Below are 22,413 nucleotides of genomic sequence, written 5' to 3' on the forward strand. Positions count from 1 at the left end.
ATGTGCTTTGTATGAAACGTTTTGGTTTTTGCTTTAAATTGGCCTCTAGGAATGTGGAAGTAGAAGTACCCATCTGATGGGAGAAGTTAGCTAAATAACTAACTTGGTAACTGGGTATTCAGCTATTCTAGAATATAAGCCAAACCAAGACAACTCCTTTCTCTATTTTGTAGAATCTGTGTCACCTCAAATTGTAAAATAGGCTTGAGTGAATTTAGTGATGTTCTTTAAGTTGACAATTTGTATTATTTCATGGAAGAAGAGTTGTCAAAAAGGTAACTTGCAGTTAACGTTCCATTTTCTCAGGAAGACAGGTAATTATATGTTGTAGATGACTGGAAAGTCCCCCCACCTCCCAGTGTAAGGCCACGGACTCCCTAAATTAATGAAGGCCAATATGGAAAAGGAGCTGTTTTTTGAGAAACATACAGATACATGTAAAATATGACTTACCTGATTTAAAAAATGAAGATTACCCAATTTTATCCAAGAATATTTTTTGAGACTGTTTAAAAAACCTTTCAGTTCCATATTGTGACCCCATAAAAATGGGGGTAAAAGGTTAAAGGCAGAGACAGAAAGGAAAGGAGAAACGGAAAGAAGAAAAACCAGAAGCTGATGAGAATAGACCATGAAAAAATGGAGTCAGAGCGTCTGGTAGCCATGGACAAGTGACCTAAGTGGAGGGAGAGGCTTCATAGTTTGTGAAGTATTAGGGGACGGATTCTCGCACTCTCATTTACTTGGGTTGCGAGTTTCATAGTATCATCTCCTCTCTCAAAAGGCTGATCAGCTGATTGATTGCTGCTGGCAACCCTTCTCTTCTCTTCAGTCTTCATCTCTATCACTCTGAAGAGCACACGCCAGAGACACACTTATAGTGGAAAGGGTAGTTATTTTTCTGGTTGCGTAGTGGTCCATTTGAGCCCCTCAGATGCCCATCCTTACCAGAGATGAAAATGTCAGTTCCTCTGGGGCCGATCTTGCTCCTCCAGTGTATGTTTGGGGCCTAATGAGGTCAGAGTTCTTTCCAGACTTCTGAGATTTATCGTGATTTTTGAATTGTTAGGAACACAAATTTTCTATCAAAGGATAGGGTGATGGATGTTATATACCTGAATTTTCCTTGAAGGTTTTATTTAAAGGGAGAGCCTGTGGGCTTTTTATGAAATTGAAAACCAGGAATCCCAGAGGAGTCTATTGTATCTGTCAACACGAGAACTTCCCCTCCCACAGCACTTAGATATGTAAACAAGATCCATCTGTAGAAGACCGTTTTCTCTTCCTCCCCATTTCTCAAGTTGCCTGTAGGACCACTTTTTGAATGACGAGCCCCTTTCTGTTTTTCTTCAATTAATTTTTACTTGTAACGTTGCTAAAATGGCTAAAGTTGAACGGCTCTTAGATCTGCACTTAGTATGTAAGGATGCTGAATGATCACCTTTGTCCAGGAATTATCTAATGACCCAGTGCACGTTCTGCTACTTATTTAGGTGGAATAACACTCCCATGGATGAAGCGTTGCACTTCGGACACCACGATGTATTTAAGATCCTCCAGGAATACCAAGTGCAGTACACGCCTCAAGGAGATTCCGACAACGGAAAAGAAAATCAAACGGTCCATAAGAATTTGGATGGATTGTTATAAAGGTCTTAAGCCCAAAATATAAATCACTTACCTATTTAATTGTGGAAAATGATTATGAAGAACATGTGTATTTCTATCTGGTAGTGATGTCTATTTTACAACATTTGTCATTTCAGTGTTACTGGAGTTTTCTTCACTGTACACACAGGACAAATCTGATCTCTTTGGGAAAAAATAGAAATAAAACAATCTCCCTCCATAATGTGAGCAATATTTACCTCGTGCATTGTATAATTTGATGTAAAAGAAATAGTTACCAATGCTAGCTTAACTGTGTGGTGGTCTTCATGATATATTTATGTGTGTTTTGTGAATTTTTCAATTTGTATGATGAACTTAGGCATTTATAAATTAAGTTTTGTTGTACAGTCTGTCCAAATAGGTCAAGGCTGCCTTTAGAAGCAAAAGAGTGTGATTTTCAGGACTTCAAATGTAGAGTTAGAGTGTCTGAACAACTATCTGCACGTAGGGTTATGTGTTTTAAATGTCTCCCATCACCCAGCTTCATGACGTGACTCTTTAAAAATTAAAATAGTTAACAACTTGTAGTGGCATAGACCAATTCTGATTAGACTTCATCAGGGAATCTGTTCAAGATATGTTTGGTGACCAAAATATCTATGTGAATGTAGTTATATAATACTTTTGAAAAAAGTTCCTTTTTCTATATCCCCTTTAGTCCAGCCTCTCTTCCCAGACATCTAGCTATTTGCCTCTTCGCTTGAGCTGGGAACGTGGGTGCTGGCACACTATGCAGTTTTCATGTTTTCCACCGTAAGTCAGAAAATGCCTCAGACATCTGGCATCCGAGCTAGAACTATGCCATTTGTCAATAGGCGATGAACCAGACACGGATGACTAAGCTAAGTACAAATTAGCCAAATTTGGAAAAGGAAAGCATGTGCTACCACGGCTCTTTAAGGTCTGTTTCAGCTTTCAGGATAAAGATACATTCAGATAAGCGCTCTAAGCTACCAAAGTTAGTAGGATCGTATGGGAACTGTAACAGTTAACATTTATTTTTTAAACCTGTCATTAAAAGCCTGCACCTATTTGGGGGACCACTAGATCACTCCAGTTTTCTCCTGCTTCTCTATTGTATAATTTTTGGTGGACTGATAAGAAAAGGCCATTTAATTTTAAATTGAGACCTGTTGTTTGTCCTAGGGAGGAACCGCACATATGCTTTAGCCTATTGTACTTCAGAGGTAAAGGGGTTTGCTAATGAGGATTTTTGATATTAAGCACACACACAGGCACATACACACACGAATGGACTTCTCTGAGGCCGTGTTTTGTGAAATGACCAAAATCCTCAGCTACGTGAATGCTCCTAGTTGTTGCAATGTGGCAAATTCAGCAAGTTCCTTTTTTTTCCTTTTGTATCCGCACACACTGCTGCTTCCAACCTTTATCATGCCTAATGGCCCCTTTTCCGCTCCAGCGGCCTCCAAATGTTTTGGGTTTTGCTTCCAGTCTCAGTTGGTGGCTTCAGCCATTGCCCTCCTAATACCTACACAGCACCTCCTTTGGTGGAAGCGTGGCCAGTGTTCCCTAACAGCTGCATCAGGCATGAAGCCATTCCCACGGGTGTGCTGTGGGGGATTTGGTGGATGGGCATCGGCCCTGCTGCTGGGTTCCCGCCCCACGGGTCTACCAAGCCGTGCAGACAGGCAGTATTTGCAACATGCTGTAGAGGAACGGCATTATCCCCAGAGATACTATGGGATAGACATTCTTTAACTGAAATCAACTGAAATAACTTTGCTCAAACAGCAGCTTGCTTTGTGTGATTAAAATGAAACATTAAGATGATTCAATTGTGTGGCTTAAAGGTTACCAGCAATTTGGAGGCTTTAATAAAAAGAGGTTCTAACCATTAATTTGGAACAGAGTTTTCATCTTTTTTTCAGATCAAAACGATTTTGCAAAATCTGCGTGGTTTAGTCATATGTGCCCTTATTTACCCATAAGGTTATTTATTTATGACTGTAATGCCGGGTCCTGCTCTGGCTGTTTGCTGTTGGCTGGTAATAACAAGTACACTTGGTTTAAATGCTTTTGACTGTGCTCTTAACTGCTGCCATCAGTATACTCCAAAGATCTCTTTGTTTTGGCTTTGGGATCATACGTGCTTTTTCTGTATCATGAGAGCTCTCTATATGGTCATGTTTATTTAAAGCTGCTTATACACTGTTGTTTTGGTAGTCTCAATTCTAATGACCTCATTTTTGGGTGTAATGTGCTGTATCCCGCTACTGCCCCACACTGCCCTTTAGCTGCACAGCTGGATTAGCTATCAGCCGTTTGATGCTGTTATCTGTCTGGCAGGGGCTGAATGACCTGAGGTTGGATATAGATTCTTCCTGGGGACTGTACAGCTATGAATGTATTTGCTTCCAGAACCTCCCAAAGTGAATCTAATCTTGAAACTATAAATTGTAAGTATTCTGAAATTGGGAAATATTTATTTTAAATGAAATCAGGTAGTGTTGCTTTTTACAGCATAATAAATACATGTATCAAAAAAAAACCCTGTAAAAAATGAATTTTTTTTAAAACAACCAAGGTTCTCTTACATCACTGGGTTGGGAACTCTGCTGAGCATATGGACTGTCCCCGGCTGGTTCAAATCCATTTCTAATGCCTACTCTGAGCCAGGTACTAGGCAAGGTGTCACCTGGGGTTATCACAATAAGAAGAGAATCTGGTAAGGAGTTCATCCTTGAAGGTGGGAGGGTGGAGAGGAATATTTCCAGCGCTCTAGAAGCTAACACTGTCATTGTGCAGTTAGGACATGCTCAGTAAGTATCTGTAGAACTCAATCGTTAAACATGTCCTTCACCAGGAGGGGTTCTAACCTCCTTTCATGAGAAGAGAGGTTGTTTCCACAAAGCCTTGGCATCTGTTTAGGAGGCTGAATCTAGTCCTGTCACACTAGGGTCTGCTTGGGCTGAGTTGTAAAACTGCAGCTCCTTGCCGGTTCATGGGGATATGGAATGGCATTCACGTCCAATGCCAGAAACCCCTGGTCTATGGGCTTAGGGTTAGCATATGGTTTTCCAACCATAGAGATGGTACATGAATACCATGGCTGCCATTTTCAACTGTGAAAGTTGTTTGTCACAAAATAATTTGCTTTGCTACAGTAGTCAGACAGTGTTAATCGTCTGCATTACTGACATTTTAGGACTGGAAGAGACATCAGCCATCTGTAATTGAATCCCACTCTTTCATAGATGAAGCTGAGACCCAAGAGTGAGCTGTGATTCAGAACTCTTAGTCTCATGTTCTCTAACATCCTAACACACTGTGCCCACTATGGACAGAAAACTCGGCTACTTGCATATTAGCTAAAACCTCTCTGTGGAATTTTAAAGTGAAGTATAAATGCTATAATGTTAAGCCCTGCAACATGTGGTTAAATTGAGCTATGCATATATACATCTGCAGATAGAAGCAGGACATCAGTGCAGGGGAAACAAACAGATGAACAATACCAAATATAAGAAATTAAATTATTCTTGATACGACATGAGTATCTTACTTTGGTGGAATTTTTTTAACGGCTGGGTAATCTTCCTAATTTCACTTGCTAACCCTCATAGTGAAATGAGTAAATTCATGAGTCATACACCAGATAAGCACAGGGAAGCAGCCCATGAATGTGTTAGGTGGTACTTAAAAAATGTGTTAGGTTAGGAGAAGGGGTATTTTGTAGTTATATAAAGGATGTGATTTACTAGAAGATTAGGGAAGGTATGTGTGTTTTGGGACGGGAAGGATGAGAAAATTAAGTCCGTTTTTACAAAGGGGCAAAGATTGGGCATTTTATTTCTATTCTGGAGCCTGAACCTGATTCCAGGCCTCTATGCCTTCCCCCAGCTGCCTCTCCACATGTCTTTTAAAGAGTCTACTGGAATTGAGTCCGACAAGCAGTCGTGGTAACAAAAGACTGCTTCATGTACACAAAACAGGGAAAGGCTGCAGACACACCAACACTAGGGTGTTCAAGTGGTGTGATGGCATTAAAAAATATAGAATGTGCGTAGTTTGATAATACAAATTTGACAGCTTCTTGTCAAAGGTACCATTTAGGTACTTTTACATTTGTATGCCTGATACAAATTTAAGAAGTCTAAAACTGCTTAAGTGTGTTCTTTTTTTTCCAATTGGTCAATCTTGTAAGATGTTTAATTTCTCAGTATAACATACACATAACCTGAGGCTAGTTCACCAAAATTTGGAAGCTTCAGTGTGATCGATTGTATCTTTTTATATAGGGGCACCTGGGTGGCTCAGCCGGCTAAATGTCCAACTTCGGCTCAGGTCATGATCTCACAGTTTGTGAGTTTGAGCCCCGTGTCAGGCTGTGTGCTGACAGCTCGGAGTCTGGAGACTGCTTGGGATTCTGTGTCTCCCTCTCTCTCTGTCTCTGCCCTTACCCCACTTGTACTCGGTCTCTCTCTCTTTCTCAAAAAAAATAAACATTAAAAAAATTTTTCGTAAGAGCTATATAAATTCATCTTAGAAGGTTCTAAAAACCATTATTATCTTTAGCCTTCCTATAAGTGCTTTAAATGCCATTTCTATGAAATTGTGCATATTTTTATATAACATTTAAGTTATCTTCAGCTTTTGGCCATGTCTGCTTCACAAAATCTTAAGTTTTCATAAGACGCTTGTACTAGAACATATCCAGTATCTCAAAACATCTTAAGTCCCAAAAAAGCGGGGTCTTAGTCTGGTTTTGTTTACCAATGTTTCTCAAAATCTAGAATAGTGCTTGGCTCATGGCAGGTGTTCACTATGTATCTGATGAACTAATAAGTGAATGAATCTTAACTAACCAAAAGAAGCCACTCAAGTATATATCCCTTACCTTGGGAATAGCATCCTAGTTCAAATAGTTGGTTTTCAAAGCAAATTCTAGTTTTTCCTGTTTTCCCTGGATTAGTCATATGTGAAAGGAGTACTCTGTTCATTAAGACTTAATATTCCATTCTAGGTCATGGGCAATAAATAGATTTCAGTCATTTAATGCTAAATAAATAGCTCAATCTATTTATTGCCATCTCTGAAATCTCCTCCCTTAATATATTAGGAGAAATTTTTCCCACGTGGTACATAAAAGCTCTATTCTTAGCAAACCCTCTACAAATACATAACTATATAAGAAGTACTCTTAAAACACACAAATATCCCTAAGCCAGGATCTACATGGTGGTGACTCGTTATAACGCTCATTTATATAAGAATACAAACTTCTGTTGGCTAGGCAGGGCCTTATCTACTGTAGAAATACAGTTCTCTATGTTTATTACGAAGAAACTTTATATTTCCTAGATGTAAATACTGCAGATGCAGAGATGAGAACGGTCCTATCTGTTATGATGCCAGAATTCAGTAGTCTCCACCACTCTTCCCTGACGACTCTTCAGATAATAGTTAAGTTTAACCTGCCACATTTATGTCTAAGTGGCGATTATGTCTTTCATTACACTATTTTTTTTCCGGCACACGGTGCCTTTTACTTTGAGAAGGTCATGGCTTTCTAGTTTCCAACATCTTTGGAGAAAAATGGCCCCTTTTGGCGTGGGCGCAGTGACTCCTGAGGAAGAGCTAGCTCCTCCAATCCTGGGATGTGGGGCTGAGATGCAGCTTTGGAGACAAGCCAGAGTCCCACTTTACATGTATTTTTAAGTTAAAAACTTGTATCGGCAGTACCAAAATTCGTTTCAAAATAACTGCCAAATGATTCGTGCATTTGGAGGCAGCTGTGGTCAGCAAGACTGGAGCACTTTTTTTTGTTTGCTTTTTATGGTGCACACTGCAGCTTATTCCAATAATGCCTCCTGCCTGCTGTCTTCCCCTGTCCCTTCCGCCACCGCGGTTCTGACTGTGAGCAGGCTGGGCAGGGGCAGCGCTCAGGAACGCGCTGTTATTAACCTTGCTTAAAAATAAGAACTCACACATTTTTACGTTTAATCATAAGTAGGAAAAAATGAGAAAAACATCAAACCTGTACTTAATGCCAGTAACTTTTAAAATCTTCACGCCGAATGCCGTTAATAAGAGACTAACAATCGAATTTCAATACTTGTTAAGAGTAAACGAAACCTCTGGGCTGGCGCAGTAAAATGAAACCGTGCCAGGTTGTTCTCCAAGGGCAAAAATATACCAAACAGTTAAATGCCAACAATTAGAAAAATACCTTTGTTAATGTGCTCTTCTGTGTTCCTTCCTCATTTCAATTTAAAAAGTCCATGCAAAGCCAGCCAGACTCATGTGGGTCTTATGTAAAAACCGAGAGGAGGAAAGCCCCATGTGCATATCGTATTAAACGCAATACGTGAACTTTGGTTTTAATTTTAAAAATAGACTTCAAGAAACTTCGTCCCCCCAGAACAATATGGCATTTTCACACAACAGTGTAACTGTGGTGGTGACAGCGGGGGAAATGAGGGCCCGGCTACAAAGCCAGCAGTGTGTGAGAGTTATCCGGAGGAGCCTGTCAGACCCGCCCTGCTCAACCACTGACCCGTGTCAGTGCAGGTGAAGGAAGACGGTAAATGACAAAACACACTTCACAAAACATCAGAAAGCAGTCTAGAAAAAGCACAGGAGAGATAATGGAACCATTTGCAAATGTATTTGTCAGAGACACACATTTATCAGTGAAAAACATGCAATTCTCAATGCAGTTATACAGGACGAGTTTTCAAATGATTTGATTCTCATATTATCTCTGGTTAATTATTTGTCAATTACTATTTTTTCTTCCAGATTTGAAAAGTTTATGCCTAAGACTAAATACCAACTAATAACAATAAAGACAAATTAACCCATTTAAGAAACATGAATTAAATTTCTGAGTTGGTCTTAACTTCAACTTTTTGCATAAAAACAGGATTTTGCCTTGAGAGAGCTGTTGTTAACAGCCTGGCTCCCTTGAATAGAAGTGGGAAGACAATTTCATTTACTAGGGACCATGATAAAGGCAGGAGATAGGCAGCTTTGGATATTAAGGTTTAAACAGAAAAAAACTACTTATGAATTTGGAAAATATATTTCCTTCTACTGATACTAGCCAGTAACATCATGCCATAACAAACAGAAAAGCAAATTCTCCCAAGAGAGAGAATTTGCTTTTAGCTTTAAATGGCTAGTGTGGAAGAACACAGCTTGTATCCCTGCCTCTAGATACAGGATGGCTACCTTTGGTAAACAGTTTATGTACTTCTATTCAACTTAGCTTTGAACTATTCCATAGGAAAACCAATGGAAAACGTCCAGCCATATTTAAAGCAGAGGGAACAAATAAGAGTTCTCCAGAACAGGAGTGTGCCAATCCTACATCAAGAAGTTCCCTATATGACCATGTGATCTATCCAACAACCTGTAACAGCTGGGCATGGACTTTGTGCACAGCATTTACTAAATGCTACTAAGCCACCCCACCCCGCCTTTTCCCAAAGGATTCTCATTCTAGTCCTCATGTTTTCAGTGTTATCTGGATATTTTTCATTTCTAAAACCCACTCTATGGGGAGGGCCTTTCAATTTTACCTTTCATAAGATGCATGAAGCCCTTCAGAGTAACAGACGTTTGTGAATTAGGGAAAAATCCACTTGCTATCAACAGGTTGCAGCAAATTTGTTCACCTTTGTTTCATTTCCCTAGAAACACAGGATGTGAAGGAACAGAGTAGCAGGAGGGAATCACAGATGGGAAGGAAAAATGTCGCCAGAGAAGATGAGAAAAATTCATGGTCTATACTGCATTCATCTGTGAAAAGATAAAATGTGGTTAAGTTTATTACACTGCTCTCATGAAATGCAGATTCATTTATTTAACACCCCTTGTCTGTTCTACAGTGGGGTAGCAAGCAGGAAAACACTTTGAACAGCAAATAACCACCATGGAATTAGAGGGCCTTCAGCATGTGCTATCCACCCTTTTTCCTGGACTAATCGAGACCTTTTTTATCTAAGCTGATGGATTATTCCTCTGCAGCCTGCCGGCTTAATTCTGTCAGTTCGTCCAGGCCACATAAAGCTTTCTGCTGTTGTGCAAGTCTGGGGGCAGAGCAACGTGGCAAATCTGCTCGTGTAAAAACGGGTGAGGCAATGCTGCGCGCTATGCCAGAGGGAGGACGGGATGTGGGGGAGGTGGTGAATCTCCTTAAAGGCCACGCAGTAGGAATGATAAATGAATGTCTTTCAGGCACACACTAGAGAAGCAGAATTATTAGGAGTCCCTTCGCCTCTTCCGCCAGTGCCGCCTGGCCAGCTGCACTGAATGGGGCCCCTGTAGTCAGTATGCTGCTCGCCCAAAGAACACCAGCCTGCCACTGACTTCCATCTCAGCTCCATGCTGGGCTCTCCCCTTAGACCAGGCACTCTCCGCTGGGGATGACTCTGTCTTCTGGCAATGTCTGAAGACATTCATGATGGTCACGACTGGGTGTGTCATGACCCACAACTAGTGGGTAGAGGCCAGGGATGCTGCTGAACGTTCTACAACAGCCACGCCACCCAACACCAGGAAATCATGTGGGGCCCAGAATACCAACAGAAACACAGGACTAGGGGCGCCTGGGTGGCTCAGCCGGTTAAGCATCTGACCTCGGCTCAGGTCATGATCTCATGGTTCAAGCCCCATGTGGGGCTCTGTGCTGACAGCTCAGAGCCCGGAGCCTGCTTTGGATTCTGTGTCCCTCTCTCTCTGCCCCTCCCCTACTCTCTCTCTTTCTCTCTCCCTCTCTCTATTCTCTCAAAAATAAATAAACGTTAAAAAAACCCCACAAGACTAAACTGTTAAGCATAAAGGTACGCTGAGAGGAATAAATCAGGTAACATGTGCAATACCTAGTGTGGTAGATGGGAAATAGCAGATGATTAACCAATGTTCCTGTTGTACTTGTCAGCTTTGACCAGAGGCCTCTAGGAGAGTAGACTGTTTCTCATGTAGTCCCAGAGGAAAAAGTTTATTGTACAGGAAATCCAGACTAAACAAATAAGTCATCCTGCAGAAAACACCGGTGCTCTGTCTCTCTTGGACAATTTCCTCCGGAGCCTGCACCGCTCCTGTTCCTGATCATAGTCCAGAGCTGCCGCCTCCAGACGTGGCGGAAAGAGCCAGCTCTCAGAGAGGGAGCTCCATTTCGGAGCATCTGCCCTCATGCCAGGAGACGCTGAATGGAAATCGTGGCCACGGTTGAGGACAGATGATGTGAGACAAAATTTGGAGAGTAATCCAATTCTTATTTTGTCTAGCCAGTGCCATGGCCATATTATAGCCTCTTCTAGTTCTTTTGGTCTTCTAAAGATTTAGGCTGGAGGTGTGTGTGTGTGTGTGCGCGCGCGCGCGCGTGCACGCGCATAAAATAGGTTTATTTCCCCCTACAAATGGAATGAAGGAAATCATCTGGAATGGCATGGAATGGCCATGGGGGGTCATCCAGAAACCATAAAACCATTTCCTGGCATTTATTGAGAGTATTTAAATTGCTCTGACAGTATCATTCCAAGAGCAGAGAGAAAGCAGTCACACTGCTTGAACAGAGTGGGGCAACTAATCCATCTTATTTTCTCAAGGTCAAGGGGAATAATGGTGATGACAGAGTCGGAGCTCTGACTTCCAAATCCCACACACAGGCCTCTCACCCAAAACCTACTCAGTCCTGTGCAAACAGCTTCTCTATGGCGGATGTTTTGAATGAAACAAAGCTCTGCTTTTTCTGGGAGGCATTCCAGGAGAGTGGACAAGAGCATGCACACTAGAGACACATTGGGTGGATTCAAATATTCATGCCATCATTCACTAGCTGTTTGATCTTAGTCAAGTTATACAGTTTTGGGGAGTGGGGTGGCTCTTTACCACACTGTAAAAGTGAGAATAACAATAACACCTAACTCGGAAGGTGGCTGTGAAGTCTGAATAAGTTCCTACCTGTGGAGTGCCCGGTACACAGTAAGTGCTTAGTAAGTGTCACCTATTAATGATGGTCACGATGATAATGTAACTTGCATAGGAACAACAAAGAAGGTGCAAAAGAAGACCTGCCATTTTGTGGTGCCACCAACAGATGGTACATCCTTGGAACAGAGCTTTATACATATTGTTCCATTTCTGTGTCAGGCTCATAAGGCACTTTTTAGCAGAGTCGGGGGATACCTTCTAACAGAGGGTGCATCCTCGCACATATAAAAGGTTCATTTTACACATGCCAACAGGAACAGAAGTGACTTTCTGTCATTCTCAACAACCAGGAAGGTGTAAGAAATTACAGTCCCTGAAGATTTTATCCCGTGCTTCTTCAGGTGAGAAAAAAGGACCAAGAAAAAAGTTACATTCCAGAAACTTGACTCCAAACAGGTGCTACGGTCACACACACACATTCCCTGAACGCGTGGCTGAATGACCCTGGGCATCTGAACAGCGGCCCCTCTGCCCCGCTCTCCTTTGCCTTCCCTGACCCCCTCCCTTGTTACTGAGCACACGGTCTATGCAGGCCCCAGGTACGCAGTGATGAAGAAATGATAGCAATAACTCAGAGAGGAGTTTTTTAAAGGATTAAACACATGTTTAAAAACACACTGGAATCGCTTTATGTGGGAAAGAGCTTAAAATTAAACACCATCAGCAAAATTCCAGCCAACTGAAAAAAGGCTTTAGGAGGAAGGATTTCAGTCTGACAGGCAAACAATACTATTTGATTTACTGAAACACTCTCCCAGAGGGAGATCCTCTCTGTTGTGGACAGCCCTGTTCCTACTGTGGTCACGGCACTCATAACTCTGGTCACTCCTGGAACCGTCTACTCCTGGCAGGGGCGAGCCGTACAGATTAGCTCTCAAGTGTGAAGCAGGTGAAGCCGTTTCATCGCTGCTGGCGAGGCGTCTGTCATTATCGTAGCCACCAAGGGCCAGTCCTCTCCCTTAAGAAAAACGGCACTTCTTTACCCAGACACGGCGCTGAAGTAACAGGCCGGAGGAAAACGGTTTCTTACCAGAGAAGTCTTAGCTCCTTAATATATGAAGAACTTTACAAGGACAACTTGGAAGGGCAGAAGGGGAACTTTTAAATATCTGAGATGCCATTTGGTTCTCGTAAGGGCAGAGAGCACCGGGAACAAGGCTCCCGGGGACCACATGGCCCGTGTAAGCACACCAGGCTCCGACACGTCACGCGGATCTAGAAAGCGCCCTGGCTGGCAGAGGCTCCTTCCAGCATGCTGCGGACAAGCCGGGGGTCTGCGGGCGCCCTCCCCGCCTCACAGAGCACGCAGTCCGCGAGCGCGGAGAACACCCTCGCGGGTACTCACCATAGTGTCGAATTCTACAGGACCCACTATCCGAGACACCTCGTCAAACTCCTCAGGAGACATGGGGAGAAGATTGTCTGTGGTCTGAAGTCGAGAAGGATGACTAAAACGGGGAGAAAGGAGAAGGAGATGTTAACGTCTAGAGGCACACTGGGACACCTCGTCCTCGGCCTGCGACGGAATCATCACTGGACACTTTCAGTTCAGCTGAGTGCATACACTCAGACGGTACGTCGGGAAAAGCACGGATCGCGGGAGGTTCGCGTCCCCAGCCCAGCCCCTTGGGAAACGTACGGGACTCTAGAGATGTGAGTGGGAAATAGCCAGACTGGACCCTGTGCCGCTTCTGCCTGGTTGGACCTGTGTGGGAGCGTGTGCGGGGTGTCACCGTGAGAGGATGATGCCTCGGGGCGGCCCGTGGCCCCAGAGGCACCAGAGAAATGTCTGGGGAGTCCCTCATCCCTACCTTGAGGTTTGTATGCAGATAAAGCTGCTCCAGAGTGTTTTTACATGAAGGCTACATCCATTCACCCCAAGACAGTGCTGCAGGCCAAATAACTGACAATGACTTTTCCAAATTTTTTTCTACCTTTTACAAAATGAAACAACAAAATAAAAGCAAGCGGAAAAAGTGTATCTCAATCATCACTTTGGCCTTTCCTCAATTGAAAAAAACTACTTTCCCACTCTGATCAATTTTTGTTCATTTTATTTATACTTTTTCAAAGTATCAGTTTGGAGGGAACTTATAAACCTTAAAAACAACCTTGGGTGGTTTTCTTTTCTTTTCTTTTTTTGTTTGTTTATAAAGGCAGTTTAATTCTGATAGGCAGTGACACCGGGATCTCTATTTAGGATCTTTCCAACAAGTCCGACCGTGGCGGCAGCAGCAGCAATTACAACGAAAAAGCAAAGTACAAGCATCTTCACCAGGCCCCAGCCAGGAGCAGGGCTGGATTGAGGTGTTTAAACATGGTACTCTTCTGTGTTCACTTACACTTCAGACACAGAAATCAATTCAGTCTTGATGTATCCAGTTCCTTTAGGGCCATCAAGTTCCATTGGTTCTGGAGCTGGAAGCAAACACATCGGGTACAGCTTTCCGTTAGCAAACCTCACACAACAACAGATGGTCAACATTCTTTCATGAAAGTTTTACCATTTTTCTTGACGGTCAGGTTAGAGTGCCATAACTTTAAGGGGTTGTGACTTCCCTGCCCGGGTCACCTGAAATCCTGGGGGGAACGTAGGAGCAAGTCAAAGGGAAGGGAGGGGAGCTCGGTACAGAAGTCAAGCTGAGAGGTTTCTCCTTCCCAGGCTTGACATCCTGCAGGAGTTGGAGCCCCAGACGTGTGAAGTTCTGTCTGGTGTTCTGGTCCTGGCCTGGCTGGTGTGATACACACAGCTGTCAAGGTGAAGCTGGGGGCGTCTTCTTCCCAAAGCAATTGCGCTAATATTGAGATGCCGGCTTCTAAAATGTAATAAAATTTGTTGGCGTGTTCCAAACCAGATCAGTCTGACTTGAACGTTCTGAAATGCAATTCAGTGAAGATGGAGAAGAAGGCGACCTGTGTTCTAAGCCTAGGTGTGCTCTTAACAATAATCACTAGAAATAATACGATCTAATAGATTAACTGGATTACCTTGAATGAACTGTTTTCCTTCTCCTGGGCCTTAGCGCCCTAATTTTACAGGAACAGGCTGGTAATAAACGAGTTGGCCATGGTGTTCCTGCCATTCACCTCTTTCCATGTAGAAAAGGTAACAGTGTAACAAATACACAAGACCAAAATGGACTTTTTCAACACCCCTTAAAATAAGACGTTATTTGTTCATTTCTTACTATCCGTATCAGGCCGAATAACATGTTTCAACTATGCTGGGTTTATACCATCTTTGGAAAGCCTGCTTGCAGCGATTCAAAAGAAAGTTCTGGGTTAATGACAGGGCGTGGGTGAAGTCTATGCAGGCACCGTGTACTTACAGGAAGGTAAGAGCAGTGTGTGTTATTAAACCCTGTCTCTAGCAAACCTTTGGATTAACAATAAAATGAGAACATAAGCACCAGGAATGACTGAACTGTGCTATTGCTCATCAGGGCAATGATTACATGCTTTCCCCACATACCTTCCTTTGGCCTGGAGTAGTATTTTCCAAAGGCATGGTCCTTATCAATATTTGGATACAGATACTTCAGGGGATTCTCTGGAATATTTTCAGCAGCCATGACTTTGTAATTGCGAATAATATCAGGGAAAGTAACAGCAGAAAGTTCTTTCTTCGTGTAGGGTTCCACTGCGTGGAAGTAAGGTTCTGAAAAGAAGAGCTCAGTGAGTCCCACGGACTATCCCAAAACACTAGAGGACAGAAACAACACATTGCAGAGTTTGTGGATTTGAGTGAACCTGGTTAGAACTAAGCACAGTAGAGGATTTACAATACAGTACGCCCCTCTACTTCTAAATTATAATCCTTTCTTAGAAACAGGAAAAATAAAGGCAGCCATTTACTTGCTAGTAATGCAACAACACTGCATTTGTCATCATTTGGTGAGATTTGTAAACCTGGCAAGGAGAGGATTATTAAACATCTTTAGCAGCCTGAATCTTTCATGATGCATCCAACCACAGGCAGAAAAATAAATACTAATTTGGCCACCTTGGCTCAAGTCACAGAGTAGGTTAATAAAAAACAATCTCACTTTCTGGTTGTTTTTCTTTTCAGACCGGAAAATGAAATTTTTTATTGAAATAAATGATGCCAATACGTGGAAAACAATTTTTTAAACAAACAAATAAAAAAAAGACCCTATTTACTACTTTTTCTTCCAATCCTTACTGTAATAAACCAGTTTAATTCACTCGTGGACTTATTCGCAGACTTCATTTGAATCCTGCTTCCTAACTGATCCAGAAGCTCGCTTCTGGGTGCACACATTCCAGGGGCTGCTGGTCAGGTGCTATGGGGACTCTGTTCTACAACTTCAGACTACGCGGGCACCCTAAAGCTCGCTAGCTGGTGCTGGCCTGCTTAGGCTTTCTGGTTGCCAAGGATGTCCTCCTCCATGCCTGCTTTGCTAGTTCCATCCCTCAGTCAGCTGAGGAAAGGCACTACCTGCAGACAAGGTGAAAAAGCAGCTTCTAATGTCTACTGCCTACACTGTGCCCTAACCCCAGCTTTCCTGTATTTTTATTTGGAGAAAAAAAAAAACAAAACAAAACAGAACAAGAAAAATATCCCATCTTGTTGCATCCTTCCACCAGATAGCAGAAGAGTCATTGGAACAAATCAGTTTTTCCTCCAGTCCCTCAAATACAGCAAACTATAAGCAACTGAGAAAAGGAACCATTTTATCTCTGTCATTCTCCATCTCTGCTGTTCAGCCTCCTCCCCAGAAACCCGTTCCATAACGCGAAGGTGTTCGGGGCCTTTTAGCCACAGAAACCCAAGGCAGAGCAAAGACGAACTTGCACTTGCTCTGTTTGAAGGCAGAGTGGAGGGCTGTACCAGTCCCCAGGACCCCTCACAGAGCCTGCCTGCAGGTGTGCTCCCACATGGGATCCCCCACAGCGAGTCTGGAAGCATGTGCCTGTACAAAGTGGGTTTCCTCCCAAAACTGGTTGCCAGCCATGCTGACTCACATCCTTCATCTACAGATAACAACCCTGACGAAAAGAGAAGAACCTGGCCCGGTCTTTTATTTATTATTTAAAAAAAAAAATGTTTATTCATTTTTGACAGAGAGAGAGCAAGCAGGGGAGGGGCAGAGAGAGAGGGAGACACAGAATCCAAAGCAGGCTCCAGGCTGTGAGCTGTTAGCACAGAGCCCAATGCAGGACTCGAACTCACTAGCTACGAGATCATGACCTGAGCCGAAGTCGGACACTTAATCGACTGAGCCACCCAGGCACTCCTGGCCTTGTCTTTTAAAAGCCATCATTTCCACAGTATGTCCCAGGCAGTGAATCACAAATATTCATGGCAATGTATTAAATCCTATCTGGGAGGCTCAGTTGGGGGTAAGTGTAGGATCTGTAATTTTATGTCAAAAGCTCATTATTTGTACAAGTTGATTTGCAGCGATGAGGAAGGACTTTGATGCGCATGGTGCTAATGGAGGTATAGGCCCTCACTTACCCCCTCCGTTCTGGGACCGCTCCACCCACGTGAACGTGATGGCCCCTTCCCGGCAGCTCTCACTGAACCGCAGCAGGAACGTCCCTGGCTGCTGATCCTTCAGCAGGGCACGCTCTCGCTCCTTGCTGATAAAGCCCACGATACACCTGGGTGTGCAAACAGATTGAGGAAGTACTCTGAAATTCGGCCAGGTTTTGAATTTTCATGCCAACTTACAAGTGAACTAGATTACTGAAACTTGACAAAAGAACATAGGATAAAAATGTGTATTTTAGATGTTTTAAAACCTATTTAATTGACACTTGGGGATGTATTTCACTTAGATACTTGTATGCTTAAGTCTAAAAAAATCATTAACACAGTGCCAATAGGATGCTACAGATGATCAATAAATATTTGCTGGATTAATGAGCCTTTTATGTTTATCTGATGACCTTTTTTTCACTTGATGATTTTTACAGGCCATGAAAATGTCTGAATTTCTGCATCTTCTATACTGGAGAGAAAAATTCAAACAATATATTTCTATGTTCTAGCACTTCTGACCAAGTTAAAGCCTTTGTTGAAGCATCAACTGACCCTGGAATAAGTTAGATAAAAACAACTCACCAAGTTAAAAAAGTTTTTCTTCTTTCCTAAGGGCAATATACTACATAAGTACTTAAGAAATTTTGTTAAATGAGTGAACGCATGAATGGCACTAAAACGTTTTTAATTAAATGTTAAAAATACATATGCATAATACTATGCATATGCATAAATTTAATCTGATGAGGCTCCACTATCATGAAGCCCTGAAGGGACGGCCTGGAAGCATTCATTTCTGTGAGATGCACTCCAGTCTTGTCAAATAATGAGGTCTGTCCAGGTCAGGCCTGTCTCAGCCTTACAGTAAGGAAGTGTGTGCTAAAAATAGGTTTCAAAAATAAATCTATCCGTGGCCCTTACCCATCATTCCACAGAGAGAGCAGGTGTTTTTTAATGAGTTCAAGGATGCTTTCAATCCAAAGCCAGAAAGGAAAATTTTTGTCATTTATATTTTCCTGCAAGTGTACAAACGCACACATTAGGAACAAGGAAATTCAAAATAGTGACTTACCAGGCCTCTTCCCACCATCAGATTGGATTTTAATTTGCAAAGCCTGCCCAGCTGCCAAAACTAATGCTGTCCCCTCCAGAGCCGCCCCTCCCCTTATCAGCTTGCAGACACCAGGCTATTTCCTGGGCCAGGCTCTGCTTCCCTCTCTAAACTGCAGCGAACCAGCCAGGGAATGACCTCCAGGGTGAACGCAGAACAAAAGCTGCCCTCGTACTAGTAAAATGCAGTAGCCTGAGCTTGTCAGCACCGTCTGGTGACCCCAGTGGGGTCTGATTATTCCCTCCAACTGGTCCCTCCGCTTGAGCAGGGTCGGGGAAACTCATCTGGCCCATCAGGCTGTGCAAGCCGGCACAGAGCACACATTTCTCATGAACGGGGCTAAAATGCTGCCAGGCAAGGTATCCGTGTGAGTAAACACAAGACTCATTTCAGATATGAAAGAACGTTATCACACACACAGGCCCTTCCTGTCCGACTCACACTTGGAGACTGACCTTCTCCACTGAAGGAAAGTAAACAACTTGCTCAAGGGGTTCCATGGGCCAGAGACAAACATGCCAAAATAAGCACACAGTTAAATCACTACCACAGCAAAAACTACGAGAACCTCAACAGGGAGCGAGCACTCAGAGAGGGTACGACCCAAGGGCACCCACCTTACAGAACCTCGTCCACGGAATGAGACCATCGGGGCCAGCATTAGGACCTAGCCAAATAAAAATAAGCTGTTTCAGGAAACAAAACACTGATTCTGAAGCTTTGGTTACACTGATAGCTCTTGTATTTCCTTTCAGAGAAAAGAGCCAACACCCCAAAGAGGAAGACTGTATGTACATGGTTGATATTCTCAGACACATTAATGCTAATCAACTATGATTTCTGGAGAAGCCTCAGTCGTCCCTCTCAGTGCAGTATCCTCTCCCACTGCCTCCTCCTTCCTCAGCAGGCTCCTCTCCCAGTGGTCCTCCAGAGCTCGCTCAAACTTCTAACTAAGACCAAGATCACCCCTAGGTGATCTATTTAACTGACACTTGGCTTTTCAAGCTTATCTTGGATATCATTTGGCACTTCTCTCAGCCCTCCTCCAGATGGGACATGGACTCGGGAGGCTGACGCAAATCAAAAGTCAAGGGAGAGAAGTGAGGGGGAAGGAAGCCTAGGGGTTGCCAGCTACATGAATTAAAGCAGCCAAGGCTGTACAAGGTGGTGAACCCATCACCTCTCTTTCCAGAGAACCACAAATAAGCCTTTATAGGCAGAAATGGTATGTCTTAATTCACACCAAATAAGGAAATGGAGCAATGTAATTTCTTACATCTTCTTAAATAGTGTAAGACCCCACTGTGACAGTTACATGGCCACGAGAAGGCCCTGCTGAGAGCTATGTAGTTAGGAAGTCTACTGGTATTTGCAATACACACAATTCTGCTGTACAGAAAGCAAATCTGGAAAAAAGCTGCCTATGGATTTTTAAAGAAATAGTTCAGATAGTCCCATTCATCCAAGATTTGACCTTGAGACTAGCAGGTCTCGGATCGCCTTATGTGGAAGACTAATAAATTCATGATATTAGCTCCTGAAAGGGAATTATCTATCATGGCTGGATCCTGCCAATCACGCAAAACTGCTGCTCAAGGATTTCATCCTGATGTGGACAGTGTCTCCATGTACCTGGGCCACCTGAGGCAAGAGTCTTGGGTGTATGCTATGCGGTGGGTGGCCCCAGGACCTTACTTATTATTCTTACCATGCTGGGTACTTGGCTTTTTTTCTCCCCAAGGTTAATAAGACTTCATCTTTCTTATCAAGGAACTTCTTTTAGCCACAACTAATGTATTTTACGTAATTCAAAAATATTTCCCTTAGGAAACCTGCTCAGAAATGTTAATATGAGATAATCAGGAAATGATTCATTTAAGTCTTTTATCAGATCTATACGTCCTTCCAAGGTGAGCTATAGTTCTCATTTAGCTATAATAAGCTGCAGCTGGAAAAGCCCACACATTTTTTTTTTTTGACACTCTTCTATCTTGAACAAAATAGACAGCAAAGAGGGAAAAAGAACAAATTGAGATATTTTTATAAATTTCAATTTTTATATATATAAAAAGTTCATACCAAGTAGCTTCTCTCCCAGCATGTTCAGCTGGTCCACATTGAGACCTCTTTTGGTGACAGAAGAAAACTGCCAACTCAGCACCTCTGAAAGCTGAGACCATCGTGCACAGGGCGGGTTCAGGAAGAAGGACAGATTCTGGAGAGAAAACACCCAAAAGGTAAGGTCAGTGGTCATTAAGCAAGGCACTAAAACATGGATCTGTCTCAAAGTTCAGTTCTGGTTTCTGTGACACACAGTTTTCACAGAAGAGAAACACAGTTGATTCTTGTTATTTGCAGATTCACATCTGTGAATTCAATCTACTCATTCAAAGTTACTTTAACCCCCGAATCATTACTCACGGCACTTCTGGGCTCATTTGTGAATGGGTGGACATATCAATGAGTAGAAAGATTTGAGTCCCCAACACGTATGTTTCCAGGAGAGGTCAGACAAAGCAACACTTATCAAACAGAGCAACTGCCTTCTTGTTTCAGCTCTTATACCATAAGCAAGTGTCCTTTTTGAGGTCTATTTAGTGCCATGTTTTTTGCCTTTTTGTGGGTTTTTTTGGTTTCTAAAAATTTCATTTTTAAAATGGTCCCAAGTATAGTGCTGAAGTGCTGTCTGCTGTTCTAACTGCAAGATGGCCACAATACACCTGTATGGAGAAAACACATGTGCTAGAGGAGCTTTGTTCAGGCATGAGTCAGAGTGCTGTTGGCCGTGAGTTCAATATTAATAAGCCAACAAATATATTAGGAAGGTGTCTTTCAACAGGAAACACACAGCAACAAGGCCATGCGTTGAGCAGCTCAGTAGCAATTGCTCAGTATTTGCTAATTCAGTGTTCACGGTGACTTTAAAGAATGTAAGCGCATACCATAAGAGACTCTTAAATATAGAGAACAAACTGAGGGTTGATGGATCGGGGGAAGAGGGGAAAATGGGTGATGGGCATGGAAGAGGGCACTTCTGGGGAGGAGCGCTGGGTGTTGTATGTAAGTGATGAATCTATGCCCGAAGGCAGAAGCACACTGTATACACTGTATGTTAGCTGACTTGACAATAAATTATATTAAAAAAAAAAAAGAATGTAAGCGCAAGGAATAACAAGAATCAACCATAATTAATCAACAGTGACTATCCACTTTAGAATGGAGCATGCGTAAAAGAAAAAAAAATGAATGAAGCCTGCTTGTTTAGCAGATGTATACATTTTTAAAAAATAAAAGCAATAAATGAGCTCTTCCCCAGTAAAAGTTGTAAGAAATCTATTGCCTGAGCTTATTCACATAGAAGGAAAACCATAATTCTCATTTATAATACGTATACATGCTTCCCTAATCCAGAATTACTCAAGATCCCTAACGATGTCACTCCAGTTATGTCACTTTTCTCTCAACATCTGGTCTTCAGGGACTCTTTGAGATGCACAGAAGCTAGACCCTGGGGTCTTCGGTTAACATCTATACAAAAGCAGGCGTGTTTTCCATACCCTGGGTTCTGTCACCAGCATGTTGTACCACAGGATGGAGGCCCAGCCACTCGGGAGCTGGCTGACATTGGAGATCACCACGATGGGCAGAGAGGTCGTCTAAAAGATGACAAAGACCTTGAAATCATCAGAATCACAGAAATATCACCTTCAGACTGCTGTGTAAGCTCAAAACCAACCAAGGGATTACTTGTAAATTTGCACGTATTTTATATTTGAAAACTAAAAACGTAACGCTAAGTTCTTTTGTTCATGGTTTATTTTTGTTAGATCTTTCAGTTAAGAAACAAGTCTCCGTGCTTTGTATAAAAAAATCAACACAGGACATCTCAAGGTGAATTCAGCTCTCCAGCTTCCTGAACCATTCAATTAATGTCAAGGTAGTATTAGCTGAAAAAGACCATCTTTTTTTAGCAATTAAGTAAATGTGTCTAAAACAAAAATTGAGAACAAACACTGCGTCTAACAGTTAAATGTAAAAATAAAGTTTTCCGTGTCTGAAGCACGGAAGTCTCACCTCGAGGTCAATGACCAAACCAGGCTGGCACAACTGGGTTTCAAAACTAAGGGAGTGAAGCTCTTCTGTAACGATGAGGGGGCCC

General features: G+C 42.6%; 2 protein-coding genes across 3 annotated transcripts in view; one reads left to right on the forward strand and one right to left on the reverse strand.

Moving 5' to 3' along the window:
- The window catches only part of GLS (glutaminase), an 85,253-nt gene extending 79,251 nt beyond the window's left edge, over positions 1-6,002 (forward strand). For both annotated transcript variants that reach the window (XM_042994925.1, XM_042994928.1), the window contains one exon: positions 1,494-6,002. In XM_042994925.1, the coding sequence (XP_042850859.1) occupies positions 1,494-1,650 (157 nt within the window). In that variant the 3' untranslated portion in view covers positions 1,651-6,002. The remainder of the gene's footprint in view (positions 1-1,493) is intronic.
- Positions 6,003-8,285: 2,283 nt separating this feature from the next.
- STAT1 (signal transducer and activator of transcription 1) overlaps positions 8,286-22,413 on the reverse strand; it is a 41,266-nt gene continuing 27,138 nt past the window's right edge. Inside the window, exons 16-25 of the mRNA XM_007094693.3 lie at positions 22,329-22,412; positions 21,812-21,910; positions 20,334-20,469; positions 18,872-18,921; positions 18,065-18,159; positions 17,117-17,262; positions 15,107-15,292; positions 13,977-14,052; positions 12,980-13,082; positions 8,286-9,438 (exon numbers count right to left, since the gene is read on the reverse strand). Of these exons, the coding sequence (XP_007094755.1) occupies positions 9,424-9,438; positions 12,980-13,082; positions 13,977-14,052; positions 15,107-15,292; positions 17,117-17,262; positions 18,065-18,159; positions 18,872-18,921; positions 20,334-20,469; positions 21,812-21,910; positions 22,329-22,412 (990 nt within the window). The 3' untranslated portion in view covers positions 8,286-9,423. The remainder of the gene's footprint in view (positions 9,439-12,979; positions 13,083-13,976; positions 14,053-15,106; positions 15,293-17,116; positions 17,263-18,064; positions 18,160-18,871; positions 18,922-20,333; positions 20,470-21,811; positions 21,911-22,328; position 22,413) is intronic.

The sequence above is a fragment of the Panthera tigris genome, chromosome C1 (genome assembly GCF_018350195.1).
Source record: "Panthera tigris isolate Pti1 chromosome C1, P.tigris_Pti1_mat1.1, whole genome shotgun sequence".
Lineage (NCBI taxonomy): Eukaryota > Metazoa > Chordata > Mammalia > Carnivora > Felidae > Panthera > Panthera tigris.